Source organism: Poecilia mexicana, unplaced genomic scaffold (genome assembly GCF_051168715.1).
Source record: "Poecilia mexicana isolate PSO_F unplaced genomic scaffold, ASM5116871v1 scaffold_9, whole genome shotgun sequence".
NCBI classification, from domain to species: Eukaryota; Metazoa; Chordata; class Actinopteri; order Cyprinodontiformes; family Poeciliidae; genus Poecilia; species Poecilia mexicana.
Window position 1 is genome coordinate 20012952 of NW_028263378.1, and position 22047 is coordinate 20034998.

The 22047-nt window shown below is 39.1% G+C and overlaps 1 protein-coding gene across 1 annotated transcript in view; it reads right to left on the reverse strand.

Annotated features, from left to right (window-relative positions):
• Positions 1 to 22047, reverse strand: part of arb2a (ARB2 cotranscriptional regulator A) — a 159393-nt gene that overhangs the window by 136109 nt on the left and 1237 nt on the right. Inside the window, exons 4-6 of the mRNA XM_015001986.2 lie at positions 17741 to 17841; positions 7827 to 7892; positions 5114 to 5305 (exon numbers count right to left, since the gene is read on the reverse strand). Coding sequence (XP_014857472.2) covers positions 5114 to 5305; positions 7827 to 7892; positions 17741 to 17841 — 359 coding nt within the window. The remainder of the gene's footprint in view (positions 1 to 5113; positions 5306 to 7826; positions 7893 to 17740; positions 17842 to 22047) is intronic.

A 22047-nucleotide genomic window follows, 5' to 3' on the forward strand; every position in this document is an offset into this window, starting at 1 on the left:
TATGTGCCGCAGTGTGTGTTGCTTGCAGGGCTACTGTTACAAGGCCATGGCAAGGTGGAGCATCTTACAGGCTTTAACAGATACATACTCACTCAACAACATTAAAATTGTCCTCTGGCTAAAGCTCACTAGCTGGCAGAATGACACCTGTCTGACCTGTGCAGCCACCTTGATGCCCTGAGCATGACCAGAACATTCAACATTGTTCCTTGGTTACACAGGAGGAAAACACGTTTACATACGGGTTAAAGAGAACGTCAGTGGGAAGGGGATGAGCTAATGAGAAACAGAGCAAAAGAATTGACTTAAGAGATGAAACAGATTACCTCATAATATAAATGCCATGACACAACACAGAGTGTGCAGCTGATGTTGAAGAAGACATCATCTGGCCAAAGAGGGAAAAAAAGGGAAAAAGAAGGAGGGGGCTGACAGAAATTAGTGGGATTTCTGTGTTTGAGTTTGTCTGCCTCACTGCCCCCTTTCAGCCTCCCATTGAAATTCCGGGCAGATAGAAACCCCAAGGCTTTTGACACACTCCTGAAAACACCCCCCCCCCTTCTTCCCAATGAGACTCCAGCATCGTGCCTGACTAACTATCAAGAGAGTGGAAGAGGGAACTGGCGTGAGAAGTGAAGACGACAGGGTGACAGCAGCCACAGATCAGTTTTTCTAATAGTGACCCTAAAATTAAGTTATTTATACTGACGGAGCAGACAAGGCTTTGCAAACCCATTTCTAAACCTAGGACTTTTCTTTTTATTGCCAGATTACTACTAGAGATGTTGACATGTATGAAGGACAGTTTATGTGACACAAAGGTTTGCATAAATGTGAAGAGTCAAAGAAAATGATATATGGTTTAAAATGTTCTACTGATGGTGAAAGTGTGGTGTGTCAGTCCCCAAGCCCTTTTTTGGGGAGGGTAGAGAGTATCTATGAACATGAATTTTCAGGATGGCAACCAACACTATTATGTTTTAACAGGAAGAGGGCGAGTTCAAAGTTACTGTTAGTTTTATTTAAAAAAAAGGCCATTTTTTTAATAAAAAATAAAAAGTCGATAAGTTTTCAACTTATCGACCTTTTGACAGAATCTCCCACCTGACATATGGATCTAAGAAGCTCTTCCAGAGTTACAGCTGCTACTGTGATAAACAGCATCCTACCCTCCGATTGTCTTGCTAAGTTTGGAGTTTACCATAATCTTTTTGTTTTATAGATTTCAAATTGAACAGTGCTCTATAAAATGCTTAAAGACAGATAATATTTCATAACCTCGCTCTAAACGTCTATGCAACTTCCCTCCCTGATCTTCAGAATCCAGTTTGCTTACTAATGTTCTCTAACACATCTCAATCACAAACATATTAAGTATATTTATGAATGACTTGTAAGGGCTGTTGGTTGCAGTGGATGTTATTTAGCGGCGTCTGTAACGTGGTCGAAAACTATGTATTTCTTCCTTCCACCTCTTTGTAATGCACTAATTTGTGTTGGTTTAACACATAAACAAAATGTGATTAAGCAAAAAAGACTCAAACTATTTTCATAATATTACTGTTATTGCAGTTAAATAAAGATTTTTTTTTTTTTCATCTTTGCTGAAGATTCCTGATCTTTTGGACAGACAACCAGATGAAACTTGGTGCTTCCAAAGTATAAAAGTGTATGGTATTTTTTCAAAACTTAAAACAAATTTTGTTCCTCTAGCATTTGTGGCAAGACAAGTAAAGAAGAAAAGTAAAACAACTTTTAAAAATGTTGAAGTCAAAAAAGTGAATGCTAAGTTGTCTTCATTTTAAAATCTAGGCTGCACTGAATGTACATAAGAGAAATGAGGAAAGACCACATTACAGTCAACTTAAAATGTCCTTCAGTGTGGACATAAACTAACTTCAGTTCAGGGTCTTATTGGCTACATCAGCAATTGACTGCAACTAATGAACCTACCTTTTAATATTCAATATTCCCTCCTTGCTCAATTATTTTAACTGTAACCTTACTGTCTCCGCAACCAACCCACCATCACCCCCTCTGCAGCCCCACTGCATGCACCCTCCTCATCCACCATCTCAGTCTCAGGATGCAGAGCATTGACAGGGCCAGAAGGTAATGATACAGCTGCCATGATGCAACAAGCAGACCTGTCGACTGTCAGGAATTGAAATCATGAAGGAATAAGCTGTCATTAAGAGGCCCTCTCCCAGTAGTGGAGCTGTCAGATGGCTGCCTTCTGCCTACTCTCCCTCAATACTCCCGTCTCTCCTCTGCCAGTCCCACCCCATTTGCAGTCACTCCCTCATCCTTCTCTCATTTCTCTCTTCCCGAATCAATCCTTTCTGTACTCTTCTCCTTCTTTCCTCCTCTGTCCTCGTCCAGCCAATCATAATCCCATCTCCTGCACCCAATACACCCCCGCTTCCCATCTCAGATTCCTTTCTCTTTCCAACCGTACTTTGGTTGTTGCTGGAGCAGCCTCCTCTCCTTCCTCTCACCTGTCATTTTACCTCTAGGCTTTGGGAGTTACACCTCTTCCATGTGCACACACACATGCACGAAAGACAACATGCAAGAGGCCTGCAAAGACAGCAAAAATTTCTTCCCCTAACTTAGTATTACTATACACACTCTGCCAAGTGTCAGAAGCACATCCTTCACCTGATGTGATGTGTGTCTATATGTGCAAGTTTTCTGGATCGGCACATGTTCATGTGTAAACACTTTAGACTTTAAACACACATATTTCTTCAATCACATCAATATGTGGTCATTGTACTACAACAAGCAAAGGAGGACAGAATATATTTTCCTAATATAAAACCATAATGGTTATTCTCGTTTCTTTATGCATGTGTGTCGATGCATCTGTGTCGCACTGTTGCTGTGTAAGTCTATGATTAAAAGATGCAATCAGTGCTGTTTTTTTTTTAAGTTTTCTCCAAAAATCATCAGATTGGCAGATGCAGTACCATTGCAAAACCAAAGAAGGCTGACTCAGACTTTCAAAAAACCTGCCAAAAACTTTCAGTGTAGTGCAGGTGCACCTCCTTGCACAACCGCACATACATACTCCCAACATCTCTGAGCCAAATTAACGGTTAGGTCTCTGGGTGCTGGTGTGTTTTGAAAAGGTAAAAACTCCAGCAGTGCCTGATTGAGCTCCATGTGACCCTTTAATTTAGGCTTTATATTTCCAGTCAGCTGGTCATGAGTAAAATAAGCTGCACTCTAGGGTCAGACGAGTAATAAAAATAACTTTTTGTAAAATTTAAATAAATCTAAACCACACAAAAGTGTAGCAAAAATATCAACATTTCACCCCGTATCAATATTTTTAAAATAAAATTTTAAAAAGTGAAAAAAAAGTGCCATGGTTTATATGTCTGTAGGTCACTGTGGTGAAAACAATTCTGTTTAAATACAGACCTTATTGTAGCAGGATTGTTGAATATCAAGAGAAAAGCAGCTTATGTCTGCAGCATAAGTCAGTGTTCAAGTCAGTTCAAGCAGCAACATCTTAGAAGCTAATTTATACATGCCAAAAGTGTTAAGCAATTGTGCCAAAATACTAAGGAACTATATGTACATTTCTGATACTCATAGCTCTGATATTTAGCAAAAAGAAATAATTTTGGTAATCCTAACGGACCCGAATTGAAAAATGCTGTATTATTTAATGTCAAACAGTGAGGGGAAAAAAAGGTTAAGCTTCATTCATAAAGTTTGTGTAAATATCAAGTTTCAACTGTATATAAAAATCATGATTGAATGAGCAAAAGTTTTGGGGGGAAAATCCATTACATATTATTATAGTTATTCTCTCTAATGGTTCAGCAGAGTCATCTTCCGTGCATGTGCTTGAAAAGATATCAAGACAAATTTCCCCACTATGACATAATAAACCACAAACATGTCTTTAACAGTTGCAGACAGCATGAACTGAGTGGAAATGTGCGCGGCCGTCTTTCCAGCTCACAAACACACTACAAGGCTTGTGTTTGCCTTCTGCCTGGATGATGATTTGTCAGGGTGCGAGAACATGATTTCTTGTTTACAGTGATGAATGGGCAACACTCTCACTACACACACCATGTTCTCTATATCTAAGCTGTCACTTTGCCTCAGTGCAGCGCAAGCTTTTTCTTTCCGAACAATGAGAGCAAGCAGACTGTGCAAGGCATGTTTCAGGATACCTGGAAAATCCATATCAGAACATACGGACACGCGTGTAACCCCAACCTTTTCCACAGTTGTACGCAGCAGGAGAGAGCTTTATACAGCGGGTAAGGTCTTTATCATATTCAGGTGGATGAAGCAAAGGAATGGGTGAGAGAAGGGGAGAGCGGCATCCCCCAAAGTCAATTTGAACAGCAGGCCGATTAAATTACATAGATACTCGTGGTCACACTGACAAATGAGCACAAAGATGGGGAGGAAAATAATGAGACAGGTGAAGCCACCTGCTTGCTGACACAGAAATGTGTACATTTCTTAATAATCATGTGATCAGCACAGAAAAAAAATATTTGCTTCATATTATCTCTGCTGTTTCACCTCAACCCCCAAGAATACATAGGATCCCACAGAAATCATGTATTATAAAGCTAGATAAAAGTTTCCTTGCATGATAATGATTACACTGACAAATATGCTTAATTTTACTACAATATGCGACAATATGAGCTTATATTCTGAGCTGATGATGGTTTACTTAAAGTGTCTTTCAAGAGTTACCAAGTTGAGCTTTGCACCTGTGAATGAATGTCTGGCTGCGTTTCTTGTTTGTGGCGCCAGGGTTATGTGATGCTGCAGAACGCTACAATTGTTCATCATCATGTATTTTTTTTTATAACCCCAGGGTAATCTTTTCTTTCCATCCGGCACTTGTATAAATTGTACAATGCAGTTAAAATGAATTAAGCTGACGGTACACACACAGTGTGAGGTGACAAACCTCACAGCGACAAATTACTCACCCGAACATGCGATCCACAAGTTAGGTTGGATAAGCGCACATTTAATTTTAGCTTAAAATGTATCATAATAGGAAAAAAAACTACCATGATTTAACGCAAAATTTGTTTAATTTTGGACAATACTGAGACCCTACCTCCATGGCCTTCATGATGAAAGGGATCTGTGTTCCTGAGTCCAGGTCCTGGTTAATGATAAGCCTGCGGGCCCACTGACCAGCCCGCACCACACCACTGCCCTGGATAAGCACGAGCAGCTTGTTCGGGTTAGTCAAGGCATCTGTGCTAAGGTAGATAAAACTTCTGGGTTCATCGTCTGTAGCATCCACCTGAAGATGAAGCAAAATAAAAAAAAAGTCACACAATCACTGGTTTTAATCACAAAATTAGTTTGAAGGCATGAACTTGGAGTATTCTGGTTTAGAAATTTATCTGACAAATGTTACAAAAAAAGGTATTGCAACACCAGAATCTGACAGATGTTTCAGCAACAATCCAACTTTATTGAGAACATTTACTAAGAGGAAGAAAATCCCATGTAAAGGAATAACTGTTCTTAACAAAATCACCAGTGGCACGACTGTTTAACATCTAACAATTTCTTTAAAAATGTAACTGAAGCCTTTTTTTTTTAATGTTCACTTTACATTAGTAAAGTGAAAAAAGAAATGTCTAATTATTAATCTATATTTATATCCATGTGATATAAATATGACGCATGATGACCCATATTTTTACACTTTTTGAAACATGGTCTTAATTGTTCTTGGACTTTAACTGATTTTTTTTTTTTTTCCCCCAACAAACACTCATGGTGGGTCTGGTGTACAGCTAAGGATGGAAATGTCAGAAAGCACAAAGTCTGTGCTTCATCCACGTCCCTGGCTTCTTTGCATCCCTCTCAAGTATGCTTGGAAGAATCTCTAAGGAGACACTGTCCATAAAAGCTATGGGTGGCAGCTGCAAGAACTTAATCCAAACAGACAAAGAGGGCCAAGTGGGGGAGAAAATCTTACCCTTTATTCTCCTGTGCTCCTTCATTCCCTCTCCTTATACTTGGCTGCGGTTAATCTTCTTAAAATCTCCGGTCATAAGTTCAATGCTACGCAGGTGGACGGACCCACCACTAACACGCTAAAATACACACACGCACACTCTCAGTATACGTGCAGGCGGGTGGGCAGAAGAGAAGCATAGGAGAGCAATTTTCCAGTGGAATAATGAGATAAATAGGCCAAGCAGATAAACCAGTAAAAGTGTATGGGGGCTAATGAAAGGCGCTGACTCCGGCTAGGTGATTTATAGACACTGTTAGTGCTCTGGCTAACTCTGGCATGCTTCTAAACACCAGCGCTTCCTAACATTGCTATAAAACTGCTTCTGAAAAATGATCACCATTTTTTGTAAACAGAAAAACTGCAGGGATAGAGAGGTAAAAAGGGGGGCAGAAGAAAAGAGACAACAAGCCTCTGACAACAAATAAAGAGGGATCAAGAATGTGCACTGAGCCTGGATGAGCTGGGCAAAGAATATCACCACAACTGTGGAAAAGGCAGAGTGGAAAGTCGCCTTCAGCCCAACTGAATGCAAAACAGATTAAGCATCAGCATCCTGTGCCTATTTGAAATGACACATCACAATCCAGTTCTAATTTGTGGAGGAGACACTTTTGCACAAAGGATGTGTGCAGTTGGGAAAGACAGAGAATATGAAGAAGACATAAAAAGAAAAACTGATGGAGAATTAGGAAAGCCGCCTTCTCAAAATCCACCTTTCTCATATTTTTTATTTCTAAATAGGACACCCATTATCACTCTGAAGCCTGATCATTCACAGCACCTTACAATATTCACACCACGTGGCCTTTTTCACATTTTGTACTGTGGAACCCACACACTTCAGTGTATATATTTGGATTTTATGTGGCAGCCAAACAGAAAGGCTTCATTTACTGTAATACACCTAGAAAAGAAAATCCATTCAATTGTTTTCAAAAGTCACCTAATTACTAAACCGATTCCACATGTGCTTATTTTACACAGCTGTTCCATGAAGAGCTCTTCTTTCTAGAAAACATTAGTAAATAAATAGAATCAGCATGAGTTCAAATTAACTCATAAGAACTCCCCTCTGCGATTTGTCACAAGCTGCATCTTCACTAACAAAAACAAACTTCGTGGAAAAAGGTGTTCTGGTTAGTTTCTGCCCTGAATGCAAAACATTGCACTTCACCATTTAACACACCATGGTGAAACATGGTGGTGGCAACTCTGGTTATCATGAGTTGGGGCTTCTTTTCTTCAGTAGAAACAGGGAAGGTGGTCAGAACTGATTTGAAGATGGATGGAGCTAAATGCAGAGCGATACTGGAAAAACAAGTGTGCTGAAGACTTAATATTCCAGTCTGACAATGGCCTTATGTGTTAAGATGGCCCAAACAAACTGTAGACCATGAGCAAATTAAGAATATATGATAAAACTTGATGTTCAATCTGACTGAGCTATTTTGCAAAGAAGAATGAGATAAATGTCCATCTCTTGATGTAAAGGGTTTACCGACTCTAAAGATTTGCACGTTTAATTTGAATAAAGTTAGTTTCGTCAAAGTATTGGCTACTGAAATCTGAATATGAATATATTTTTTTAAAGATTCTTATTTATAAAAAAAAATCTCCAAATCATTGTTATAAACTACCTCTAAGGCTACATTTGAGTTCAATTAAGCACTACCTCGTGTCGGTCTTTTCAAGCAAGACCCCAGTAAAACACTGCAACACAGGAAAATATGGAAATGTCCAGGGCGTATGAATAGTTTTGCAAAGCACTTTCTGACCATACTTATATACTTACAGGAAGAAATGCTTTAGTCAAGTTGCACTTTTTCTCCAACAGCTCGTAAACATACTTAGTGATGATCTGGAAAAGAAAAACAGAAAAGGCTCTGAGTCAGATATACTGATAACTCTATCTGATGGAGTTAATATTCTTTCTGGCTGCTGATACAAATAAACCTGTGAAAGAGAAACTGTGTACACATGTGAACAAGGAACCAGCATCCACAGTCATACTTGCCACCAAAAATATAAAGAAAAGCTGCTCAAAACCCCTACTTGCCCTCTAGTGTCTGTGCGCACGCGAACGGCTTGAAAGAGTCTGGTTTTATACTGTACATGTGCGAGTGTGTGTGTGCATGCGTGTGTGTTTGTGTGTACAGTACAGTCAGACTGTTGAGGTTGAAAGTGCCAGGAGAGGAAATCTCCTGTACATGCAAAGGGCTGATGTAAGTTGTGTTTATCCCTGCAGCCACAGCACTAAAGAACCTTGTATACAAAGTCACTCCTACCCCAGGCCAAGCCTTTCATGGTTCAGTGACATTAGCAACGTTCTTTTCCCTTTTCCCCTTCCTTCTTTTCATTTTTTTTCCCCCACTTGCATCCTGCTCAGCTGAGAACAGACAGGAGCACTTTGTGGAGCAGATTTTAATTCTTGATCAGGTGTGAAAGACACAAACAGAGAACTAAAGACTGAGAACAGATGACAGCAAACACAACCAGGAGCTATAAGATGCAGCGCGGCAATTGATGATGCTTCCCCCAGCGGTAAGACAAGCCGTGTGTCCCGTCTGTGTCGTAACAACGCTGCATTGGGTGGATGCGCCACGGGGAGAGCTGAGCAGCCTGGTGTCATGCTGTGCTGTGAAGTCTTACTTCCATGCGCTTTTGAAGTATCAGCCTTACTAAATCAGGAAACCAAAGGCCAGCGGTGGCGCCACAGTCACAAAGCGTGTCGGCGCTCCAGTCATGCCGAAATGACTGACTTCGAACACAAACAAGGATCTACCAAAGACCATTACGCCTCAAAGCACAAGAGATGAGGCTCAGATGTCAGTTAAGTGTGGAAAGAGGAGAACTTCACTTTGACTTAATAATAACAATAGATTGTGCACACATTGTCTTACAGAGGCGTTCATTTCCTTTTAATGTTTTCAGTTTTTGTTAAGTTGGGCCGTCGCATAATTTTAAAGTGAGGAGACATTAATATGCAGTTTTCAGAATGCCTTCAGGTGTCAAGACCAAGCAGTGATCCAGACACGTCTGGAGATGTTTTAGGCAAGTTTCATTTATAACGTGAGGGAACTACTTGATTCTTTATTTGAAAATGGAACGGGTTTGACATAACTGCAAACCTATGAGGAAATGACCGTTTCCCTAAGCTTCGAGGTCAGGTCAGGAGAACATTAATCAAAGAAGCAGCCAATGAGCTCTTGGGTATCTCTGAAGGCACTACAGGATTCCAATGCTCAAATGAGAGTTCCTTGTCATAAGACAACTTTTAGCAATACACAAATTTGGTGCTTTTGAAGTGAAACTGTTAGAAGTACCAAATACTTATGCAAAGGTTCACCTTCCTGCAGTACACAGCTCTTCCAAGCAGACAGAACTACAGTGGAATGGTTTAGATTAAAGTATATCCCTGTGCTAAAATAACCAAGACAAACTGCAATTAAGAATCTGTGGCAAGATTTGAAGAAATGCTCTCCATACAGTCTGACTGAACTAGAGTTATTGCAGCAAATTGTAGTCCAATGAAGTATTGAGTAAGAGGGGCTAAATAAAGATGCTCGGTTGCCAGATTTTTTCATAAAATATTTGGAAGCATTGAATTAGTTTTCTTCTACATCAGAATTCTGCACTTCTCTGTGCTGATCAATCCCATCAAATACCCTTAAAATATGTTATACACTATTTCATCAAATAAGTAGAATATGTTAACATTGTGTGCAAACACTGGTTAATAAATAAAATAAAAAACTAGCTATGAAATTAGGATATCAATATGTAATAAAATATATATTTTATCAATTTGTGCCAACAAGGAAATCTTTAGATTAACCCAATCCAGAAGTGGCAGGACTTTTATGATTTTCCTAAGTTTTGATGTATGCAGAGGAAAAACATCCTTTAAAATGTCAACCTTGAGAAGATTCATTTAAGCACTACTCTATCTAAACTGTGGATAATTGTTGAAATGGCAAGACCAAATAGAGCTGCAAAGTGATAAAGAGAAGAGCTTCACTCATACACTCAATGCTCTGATAAGACCAATATAATAATGGCTTAATCTCAAAGACGAAAGAGCAACATCAGGTAATAGACAAATGCTAGTCTTATGACACAGAGACAAAGCCCAACAGACAAGCTAGATGATATGATCAATGCTAGCATTTGACCCTGTGTCTGTGTGGGCTGAGGGGATGGACTGGAGGAGCTAAAGCAGCAACGCTTAAACATACCAAACCTCAAGCAGCTAATATGCTAAAATGTCAGCTGCTCTGATGAGAACTAAAATGATTTCTGGCCTCACTTTGCTCATACTTTATGACATCAATAGGCTTCACAGGAAATTTCTTTTGCAATATTTTATTTGTTCTGTGCCTCAGGTGGCCCACGAACTATTGATATAGGATAAGGAGGCTGGTGGAAAATAAGGAAAGGGAACAAGGGATTGACAAAAGCAAGGTTGTGCAAACATTTACAAAGATAAAATTGTGCTCTGATAATAAATATATAGAAGTTTTATATCCAGATTTGTGTATAACCTTTTAGATCAAGTTATCTAAATGTTTTTCTTCAGTCTTACAAGATCTAACTAGCATTTATTTCTAGTTTACTGACAACAGGATACACAGATCATGGAAACCAGCACACACACACGCACACACACTGTAGCTACTTCATCGGTTACCTCCTAGGACTATGTCTTAGCAGCTGATCAGTACAATAAAAATGGCCTCTTTGTCACCTAATTACCAATGTGTTATTAGTGCTTTAATGAAATGCCTGCAGGGAGCTGCAATGCCATTGTCACTAGGACAAGCATGGGGAGTGGATGTGGCAAATATTATCAGGGGACAAAAAGAGAAGGAAGAAGGGGATTGAAAGAAATAGATTTAAATGAGTTCAAATCAGTACTTATACTATTTATTACTGTTTCATTTTTAAGATAAGGCAAATACTTTCAACAATAAACAGACACAGTTTCACCTGTAGAGCAAATTGCAGCATTCATCATAAAGGGCAGTTACCAAACTATCAAAAACCTCTTAAATCCTACTCTCTAAAGAAACAAGTTCATCAGAAGTCAAACAAAGAACAATTGTTCTTCTTCACGGTGAAACGGTCTGTAGATGGGACGCTCTGATCTAACTTCTGCAGCTGTGTCCACTGTGTCTGCAGCTTGTTTGTGTAGGGGAAAGATTGTGGCGATGAACCAAGAAAAGGGGGATCAGAGCGGAAGGAAGGGACTTAGATTGAGGCTCAGTGGGAGGAAACGAGGAAGACAAGAAAGGAGAGATGGCAAAGTAATCCTCTGGAGACAGAGTCTCATGCCAGCTCCCACTGATGTGAGCACCACAGAGGACAAAGCAGTGGAAGAGGGAGTGGAGATGGAGAAACAAAGGTACAGCGCGCTGCCTTGATGAGACGCCTTGGAACGGCTGGGCTGTGACATCAGCTCCTTGCAAATCTGGAGTCATCCCCATAAACAGTCTCTTCATCACTTCCATGAGGTCAAGGTCTTCATGAAGAACACTGTGGCTGCAACTAGATATGCTTTTCAGAGACCTCCCACACACTGTGTCTCCAAGAATCAGTCTGTGTGTGTTTCCTGCATCCCTGTGTGTTCTCCCACTGATTACAGCAGTCATGCCTGGTTTGGCTGACCGCACCTGAGGCAATAAGGAGATGATACTTCCCAGGCGCACACAAAAGGGAGGAAAAGAACCAAATAAGGAAAGAAGAGGCCAAGCAACAGTCATAATGGAAGAGGAAACATTTGGCATGAAAAGAACCGAGGAAAATAAATAAAAAGGAACCCAATAATACAAAAGTCTTGCTTTGAAGAAGGGCTAAAACATTAATAATGATTTGATCAGATAGAGATAATAGATGTGCATTTCCAAAAGTAATGGAGATGTTATTTCAGTGATTTAATTTAAAAAGTGAACCTTAAATACTGTACAGATTCCCACAGGTGTATTTCAAACTATCATTCATGTGTATTTTTATTGTTATAGCTCATGTCTAATGAAAATATTAAATTTGGTGTCTCAAAATATACTGAAAACCCCCCAAAAAACAATTAAAACAGAAATGTAATGACCATATCTTCAGTCTTTATGAAGAACACTTCCAACTTTGCAGTTGTCACATAGAAGCCAGAAACGATCACTGCTGCAGAAGCTGGATGTTTACAGAATCCTATATGCATTTTAATGAAAAGTTGAGTGGAAGGAGAAACCACAAAGCAGACAACCACAGACTTGAGAGAACTGTGGAGTAAAGCCAATTCAAGATTTTAAGGATTACAACGTGTGCACTATGATTGGAGTTACTGCTTTAATACCAACCATACACATAACAGATTATAATTTTATTTTTTTGAACCTAATTACTAAAATACATTTCAACAATCCAGTGATATTCATAGTTATTGACATTTTTTTATTCTGAAAACAACTCTGTAACGTTTGAAATCATTTCTAAATGTAATTCAAAAGATTAAGCAACTCTGAAGTGATGTGACCCCATCAGAAAATTAACAAGGAGACAGTTTAAACAGTCATCTTGGCGTAGGACCAAAAATGTACAAAACCCACCAAAGAATACAGTATTCACACTCACACACATACGCACACAGTAAAAGTCAAGTACAGGCACACACACACCTCTTGTCTCTACAGTCCAGAGCTCTCTCCAAAAGCCACTTACCCATAGACACCAGAGAGAACAAGAAGAGGCATCAAAGCTGTTTATATAATGAAACTGAAAGAGCTGCTCTGTGCCGTATCACTGACTGCACCCAGGAAAGCATTCCCTGCTTCTCCAGAGAATAGAGGAAAGAAGGGGAAAAAAGAAGAAAATCCCCCCGAACAATGCAGCACAACAAGCGCAGCAACAACAGCAAAGCACGCTCAGAAGGAGAGAGGCTCCAAAAATGAGAGCGCGCGTGAGGCAATAGAAAGGTTGTTTATTTTAAGTCAGCCTTGTGTACCAACAGAAAATGTATTAAAATAGGGCCTATTGTTGTGAATTTGTGATCTGTCAGTCGGCGTGGGAAACAAAGAGAGAGAAAAAGAAGCTGCCGTAATTCCCATGAGGTCTCTGTCATTCTTCTGTCAGAGGATAGAGGACTCTCCAGGGGAAGAGAAACTTCTCACATACAGACTGACTGACAGACTGTTTACACCTAGGCACATGTGCCTCTGTCTCACTTCTGCCCTGCCCTACCTGCTCTGCTCATCCTACCAGCAGCATAATGACCTCCTCAGTTGTTAGTTACGAAGCTGGCAGAGAGACGGTTTAAAGTAAAGTCTCAGTGAGTGTTTGATGTAGCGATAGACGCCAGTGTTGTAACCACCAGTCCCCTTGTCTTTCTTCTAAAAACCTCCCTCCTTGACATTTCGTTGTCTAATTCTTTTTTTTTCTTTCATCACTTAAAATTCAACTCTTTAACTCCGTTCAACTATTTTCATCCAAATCTGGTTGCCTCCGCCTGCCTCTTCTCAGCAAAAGTAGTGATGGTTTTCTGGGCATGGGGACGTTAATGAAGCCACCGACTCTAGGCAGAAAGTTAAAATTTGTAGAAGGGAGGGATCCAATCAGCTTCTAACCAAAATGGCCTCCTTATCTTTATGTAAAGATAAAACTCCCATGGATATAATAGCTGATAAATAGACAATACCTTTTTTTTTTTTTTTGTAAATGCAACTGCTTACATAGCCATATTTTAAGAATTAAGTACATTTTGTACACCCCTAAGAGCAAAGATAAGGGAGACGGTAGATTTTAGCTTCTGCAATGGAGCTAAAGCAGTTACCACTGTGCATATTAATACATATTTAGGTATATTTGGTGTTTGTTATAAAATAAGCAGCTATAACCGTTTTTAGAGGGGACCTAATATATTTTGATACATGTTCTATTAAACTGCCAAACACAAGTTCTGCAGAGTATTCAGTATGTTGGGACAGGATGGCTAGAAATAAATACTTTTGAATACTGCTAAGAGGAATCAAAATCTCCTAAAACTGTCACCAGATAAAAGTTTTATAAAAACTGAAGATCAGAAATCAACCAGAAATCTCTAATATGTAGCATTTCTAGAGGTGGGATTTACAGAAGTAAAAAACTTTGAGGACCACTGTTATGTGGTTACCAATACCAGGAAAAAAGCCAGCGGAGAAAATGGATAACAGAGACACTGCAGAGTGTGAGAGGAGGAGAGAGAGAGCTTTCTAATTCAGCCATCTGGCTAACTTTACCTCATTATAATATTCCAACTGGGTGTGTGTGTGCGTGTATGTTTACAAATTTGTGACTGCCTTCCATTCGACAGATGCAGACAGAGCAGAGAAGAATCCTCATTTATTAACAGCTTAATAGAGCTCCATCTGGGCCAGGCCCTATGCTTGTCTTCTATCAGAGAAATTTATCAGCAAATCACAGGAATTAGACTCCAACTGACACCTACACAGGCTAAGGTGACCCTGCTGAACTGAGCGACACTGCACAGATAGCCTCCAGTGTTTTACAGCTGAAGAGGAGCAATTACGACAACAGTTGGTGCCAAGACCGGAAAATGCTCGTGTGGTAGTTTCACTAGTGCGTAGGTATTTTATCCCCGTGTTTAATTTTGTTTGCAAGCTCAAAACAAAAGAAAAATATATTGCTGAATCTAACAAAGTAGTAGAGCATTTTTTTACATAAAAATTGCTAGTTTTCCATGTTCCTACTAATTTACTGATTTAATCAGCAAAAATAAAATCATTTATATTGCAGACATCTTAACTACAGATTATCCTTCTCATGGTTTCACCCTGCCATAGATCAAATTTATGTATCGGTAGATATAAAAAGAGAATAAACCTGTAAACTGTCAAGCAACCACAGTCATACCAGCTTATTCACATACTGTCTTTAAAGCAAACAAGTGATGGATTGTTTTTGTTTTTTTTTGCTTTGTTTTGTGTTTTTTTTACAATTTGGAATTACAAGGGCCAGTACTTTAATGTATTCATTTCAATTAATTAATTATATAGATTTTACTTTTTAATGCAATTAATTGCATTTTTACTAAGCACAAAGGTTTCAGCTGGAACCTTTGTAATTGTGAGTTTGATGAGCAACCAATATTCTCAAACAACTGATGGATGACAAAGTTGCTTCTCTTGGCCCACTGGGGCTTAATGTTCGCTTAAAAAAAAAATCAGATGAAACCCTGGTAGGTAAAGACTATATAAATTAGCTGCAAATGTCTATTTTTCATGCCAAACATATAGCAAAGTTTGAACAATATTTTTCCATACAGAATCAAGCTCATCTCTGCTATTTCCGCTGTTCAAACCGTCACACCAATACCATCCATTGCCCTCCTTCCATCAGTCTCCTATTCAGACAAGGTTGAAGTGCGAATTGGACATCTGGTGCTGTGATGTGTCTGACAATATGGGCAACACCCTGGCTACCCCGCCCCACAGCCCCCTGATGCACATAAACAGACACACAAAACGCATACACACTTTGAGCCCTACATGGAAAATGAGAAGCTGAGAGGATCAAGAGGAACTAAAGGGGGGGAAGACAGGAGAGAGGGAGAGATGGACAAAGGTATCCTTCTCCAGCGGGGAAGAAAGGAACCTGAATGAACATTAAGGAAAATGATGATGCTGCTCTATTCAAAAAAGAGGCAACATGCACGCGTAGCTTCGTGCCTGTTTATATCCTCCATCAGCTTGCAGACTGATGGGGGAGACTAGGATGTACTAAGCAGTAGCATTAGCTGACAACAGACTTGTCTGTATTTACACAAACTCTTCATGTACTTTCTCAATCTACCTGAAATAAAGACTCGGCAGACAAAAAGAGATCCAAGCCTAAATAAATCTGCATGCATCAGCTACACAGGTGCTGAAATAAGAATGCAGGTATGCTCGTGTGCCTCACAGCTTTAACCTCAGACATGAAGAGCCTGACTAAGCAGCCTAATCCACTTTACAACCACAGGTATACAATTCAGATTTTGTGTTTATTTATATTGGGCCTTACAAATCTTTTAAAGCAAAAAACAATGCATTTCTACATTCTGGTCTTGTGCAGACATTTGCAGATGCACTTTTTTTTTTTTTTTTTTTTTTTTTTCATTTTTTTGGAGGCCTAACAACAACGGAAAGATAATATTGCTTATTCAGAAAGTGCTTTTTTGTTCTCAGCTAGTTAATCTCCTACAGCACAACTCATACAATATTTGCTCTCATTACACAAAGTCACATCTGCAGGGATTCTTTTATTGTATTTCTAATGCAGATACTTCCATCAGTCCTTTAATCAAAAGATAAATACTGTTTGTATAAGTTTGGTTTGATGATTATTCATTTCTTCTGAATGTCAGGTGCAGAAGTTCATTTAGTTTAAATGTTTGTGTGTTCCTTGAGCTCCACAGTTTTGCTGCAGTCAAATATTTGTTTTTCATCCTTTTTCAGATGGTGACAGATACTGCCTAAGCATGCAAAAGAAAAAAGAAGGCAACAAAAACCTTCAGAGAGGACTGGTTCTCTGAGGAGCTACTGTATACCTGCATTAGAAATAATAAAAACATCCAGGTAATCCCACAAAAGGGTCCATCACTTTCCTTTGAACTTCAAAGAATGCACATAACAATTAACAACAACATAGTAGGGAAAGCAACCAGAAAAAAAGATGATTACAAAGGAATATTTGTCTCATTATCTAAATACATAATGAATATAGTGGAATTGAATTAGAGGGGAATTTTAGGATACAGCATATTTGGGTTTACTATATCATAATATAATTAAATGCATTTTTCCCCATAACGGATTTCTTCTGTTTTCTCTCAACTAATGTTAAATAAAAGTGAGAAGATTGAACTTTTTCCTGTTTACAACTGTTATTTTGGGGGCACCGGGTGGGTCAGTGGTACAGCAAGAGCACCTTACATAGAGCCTACAGTTCTTAGTCAGCTGCTTCAGCTCTACAAATTAATCGTATCTGTTTCTGTTTCAACTGATCAGTTCTGTTCAGCTTACATTCCATTTTGGTTTGTCCATCAAAAATGGTTCATCTCAATCTTGTCCTTCTCTGCTCAGTTCTGTTCAGTTTATGGTTCTGGATTTAGCACCTTGGACTATTTTTGTAAGTTTCTGTTTAAGATATCTAATATGTTAACTTCTAAATTCGCATGGTTCAAAATGTGGGGGAAAAAGTAGCGGCTTATAGTCTGAAAAATACGGTAATGTGCATTGATTCCTCTTTAAATTAAAACACTGTTTTTACCATATGTTGGTCAGCACAATCTAAGTCCAAGGTTACCTCAAGTCTTCATGATGTTATGCATTGTTGGCAAACTTAAAAAAAAAAAAAAAAAAAGAAAAAAGCTCTAAAAATCTGGTGATAAGAATTAGTTTGCCAAGATGTTCTGCTATATTTCTTTCTGTGTGAGCTTGGTATTCAAAATTGTCAAAAATCAATGTGGTATACATTATTCCATTTCACCAACCCCAACTAGAAGCTACATATATTCAAATATCTTCCACTTGTGAAAAGCTTTTCAAAAACTCAAAAGATCTCTGCCTTGGATTCTCTTCCAGAGTTTTTCCAAGGTAAAGACAAGCAAGCTAAAAAGAAAATAAATAAATATTATGTAGGCATGAAAATGTTGTAATGCCAGTAGAAAACCCATATTACCTCTCCAAGAGCTTCATAACGCTTCTGGTTCCAGCGGTGCAAATCCTCTCTGGCATTAAACACAAAGGGTTCACCTGTTTGTATGTGCCGGAGCTGGCCATCTGTGAGAGACACAACATGATTAGTGAGGATAACAAACACCTACAAATAAAACAAATGCTTAAAACTTTGGGACAATCATTTTTCTAGGGCTTATTGCACCTTTTTTTTTTTATTACTCCTCTACTAAAAAGTCTTATTCAGATAGTCTTTAACTGTTGAACTGTTGGGTGCACCCAACACTTCCTTTCTGGGTTGTGACAGCAAGAGGCACTCGCGATGCAACCCACAGTCACACTGCTACAGACAGAGAGGGGTCCAGGTGTGGACATACAATTAGAACTATGACTTTGTCCACAGCTGGAAACTGTTACGATTCAGCCAAAACGCAAAAGTCTTTGGAACATAGCTTAAATGCTTTATTTTAATTCAGGGAAGCAAGAGGAGTTTTAAAAGCATTAAAGGTTTTACTCATATAAAAACTCATAAAAGAAGAAAATGCTGTTCAGAGGTGGCGCTAGTTTTTTTAAATAATTACCCTTCTGCAACTGTAGAGCCCATACCTTAGCAATGAGCCCATCGATCCTGCAGTTGACACTACAACACAATAAAACACTAAACGGTGTTAAATTTAATTTTGACCTTTATGACTGCAAAGTTTGTGAGAGCTAAATGACAAAAAGTACACATACTTAACCCAAATAGCCAGGGGGGCCTCATACTTTCTCAATTATTGCACAATGTGAGCATATAAATATAATATCTTTGCAGGTTAAAGGAATGCATGAAGATTTTTTTTTTATTTCCTTCTAAATTGCCACCATTTTACACCTCTATCAACGTGATAAATTGTGCACTACTCACTTACTGTGTATCACAGTACTTTCATAGTTGTTAGTTGTTAGATAACATGTAATCCTGAATGCAGGACTGGTATGTTGTATTCAGAAATACATTTATGCCTGAGAGGTAAACCAGGAGACATGTGAGAACTTAGTATAAAGCAGTGTGTGCACAAATAGTACCTTGAAGAAAATAAATTATGCATTCATGGACGGGGTGAGTATCTAAACACTACAGCCTAAGAAGAGGGGGGAAGACAAGAGCTATAATGAAATCCCACTGTAGGGATGGTGTGTGTGCGTGTGTGTGAGAGAGAGAGAGAGGGGGATCGCAGGATGTGGATGTACCTCTATGCAAGAGGAGAAAGGAGAGGGGGGCTGAGATGTGTGTGTGTGTGTTCATGTCTACAGGCTGAGGGGTGATCAGCTCCCCACCACCACACCCTCCATCTCCCCATCTCCCCCAACACATTCTCTCAAAGGAATAACATTTTCTCAACTTTTCTCCTCCTTTTCTGTCATAATTAGCATTCTGTTCTCAATTTGGCCGCTTAATTAGGTGTACATAACCTTGGATTTCCAGTAATGGAAAACCGGAGGGCTGGCGAGATGAAGTCATCATCTTCAGTGATTAAGATACCTGCAAACTATTGTACACAGCCTCTTCTGTATTCATATCATTACATGGTGAAATTAACATTTTTGTTCCACTTGTCTCAGGCTACGATAGCATGAGTTCAGTTATATTAAAATAAAATAAAAACCCTTCAGGCCAAAGTGACTTAGTCGACATACTGGAGACTTTGCTAGAGGGCCACTATGGCTTTAGAAGAGGTATCCTTCAAAAACAGGCCTAAAAGAGATATTGACAAGACATAAAGATTTAAAAAGCTCCAGTGTGAGGTGCTACCTTGTGTTTCAAGTTGAAATTTTTGGTGAGATGTTTCAGGAGTAGAGAAATAAAAGGGGGAAATGATAGGAATGGGAATTTGCAGGAAGAGGAAGGTAAAAGAGTCTGTGTTTTTTCCGCCTCCGTGGTAGACTGAGCTAGGACTTGAGGGTGGGAAGAGCAGCTTGTGGGTGTTGCATAATTTCAGGTGCTGAGTCTGTTCTTAGGCGCAGCAAGGTTATGCAAATTCTCCGTCAGACAGAGGGCAAGGCTGAGTAGGTTACTGACGGGCCGTAGAGTACACAACATGTCCCCCACTCAGCCAGCCAGACACTGACAGAGAAAAGTAGAGATAAGAGAGACAGGGCAAGAGACTATGGAGGAATATTAAGAGCCAAAAATCTATCCGCAACACATCCGTCTCTCAACTCTTCCTTCTCCTGAATCCCTGCTTTGATTACAGCAAACCAAAATAATCATCAGAAGATTGTTAGATCATCTAAACCTAAACAAGTGCGAGTAGATTTTCATATCCTACTACCTTTGTAGTAGGGTAGACCTAGGTGTGGTCTGTGAGTTTACCCATTTTCTATGATATAAACACCCTCCACAATTACTGGTAGCTCTGATAAAGAGGGTTAAATTTTTTTTAAAAACATTTTCATCTAAGATTCCACTCTTGTTTGTGCCTAATTCCCATCCTTCTGACTATACATCATGGGAAAAATAAATATGGGACCTCATCCAGGCTTGTTTGTCACATTTTTAGTTATTTCAAGCTTTCTAGTTATTATTCTGAATGAAAACATTAGACAAAGATAACCCAAGTAAAAACAAAATGACTTTTTCAAAACTCAGTTTAATTTATTAAAGTAAAAACAGCTGTCCAAACCAACCGAACCAACCTGAAAAGGTAATTGCCCCCTAAACCTAATAACTGGGTCTGCCAAAAGCATGGCTGCAGCAACTGCCTTCAAGCATTTGCGATAACTAGCAATAACTCTTTTACATCCCTGTGGCAGAATTTTGCCCCATTCTGCTTTGTAGAATTATCTTTATTTTGTCACATTAAAATGTTACCTTCATTTTAATGTTTTGAGCCTTTCAGCAGTGGTCTTAAGGCTGTGCTTCAAATTCCAGCCTTAAGGCCACTGCTGAATCCCTTTGCACAACCTAAGTACAATGAAGCTTACGGTCACAAAACGACAGTTGAACGTTTTCCTTCAAAATGTTCATGTAGAGAGCAGAATACATAGTTTCATCAACTAGGCAAGATTTCCTGGTGATAAAGAACTAAAGCAGCCCCAGACCATCACATTACCATCACCTTGTTTGACTGTCTACACTGCCTATCCTCGCAGGGTTGCATGGATAGGCATCGACACCTAATGACTGCTGCCTATCTCCAGCAGTCACTGGAGGAGAAGTGATGCTTTCCAGTCCATCATGGGCTAACACAGAGACACAAAGAGCATGCAACCATACATGCACGCACATATCTATGAGCAATGAAGAGTATTCAACTGACTGAACAATAGTGCTTTTGCACTGTGGAAGGAAGCCATGTAACCTGGAGAGAACCCATTCAAGTACAGGGAGAACATGCAAACTCTCTACAGAACGACCCCAGATTGGGATTTGACCCAAGGACCTTCTTCCTGCAAGGCGACGGTGCTACCAACTGTGCCACTATGCAACCCTTGCTCTGAAATGCTATGCTTATTTTACAAGGGTCCCCTTAGTTATGATCTTGTGAACAATTATAAATTAGATTTTCTCAGCTTGATTGTGGAAGTGATCAGCTGAGAGTGCAGAGTTCAACCTCATCACTTCACCTTCGTTAGAGTACATTTGTGAAGTTCACACCTCTGGAAGTGGAGGAAGCCTTGCAATACTTTACAATGAGAAGTACAAGGTATCCTCTCTCCCTGACTCTCCTTATAAGATATTTGTATCCATTGCACTAAAAATGGATGGTTCCATTCACACCGTTTAGCTGATGAGAAGAGCTAAATATTTCCAACTCTACCCTTGGCAAATAAAAGCTTCCCGAAAGTTAAGTTCAGAAAAACGTTTAAGACTGCATCATTGAAACACATCTTTAGATGCGCTCTTTTGTGAGCCCTGAATGAAACATTTGTGAATCAGCAAAACATGCACCGTAGTCAAATTAACAGTAATTTTCAGCATAATAGTCATTAATCCTACATTGTAAAACATGCTAAAAACATTTAATTGTGAAATTATGATTTAAAAAAAATTGCTAAGGACACAGTTTCTCTGTGACACCTGAATATATTTTTTAATTTTTTTTTAATCAATCTTAACAGGACATAACTTGAATTAAGTAAATGCATCACAGAGTAGTACTTGCATAAACTGCCTGATTATAATTTGAATACAAATCTTATTCAGATACATTTAAACTTCAAAGTTTCAGGGAAGCTAAATTTCTCCGGATCTAAAGAATATCTTGCAAAAGTTTGACAGTGAGTATTTTTATGTTATTTACGTTCTTTAGGTTTGCCAGTAGTGTC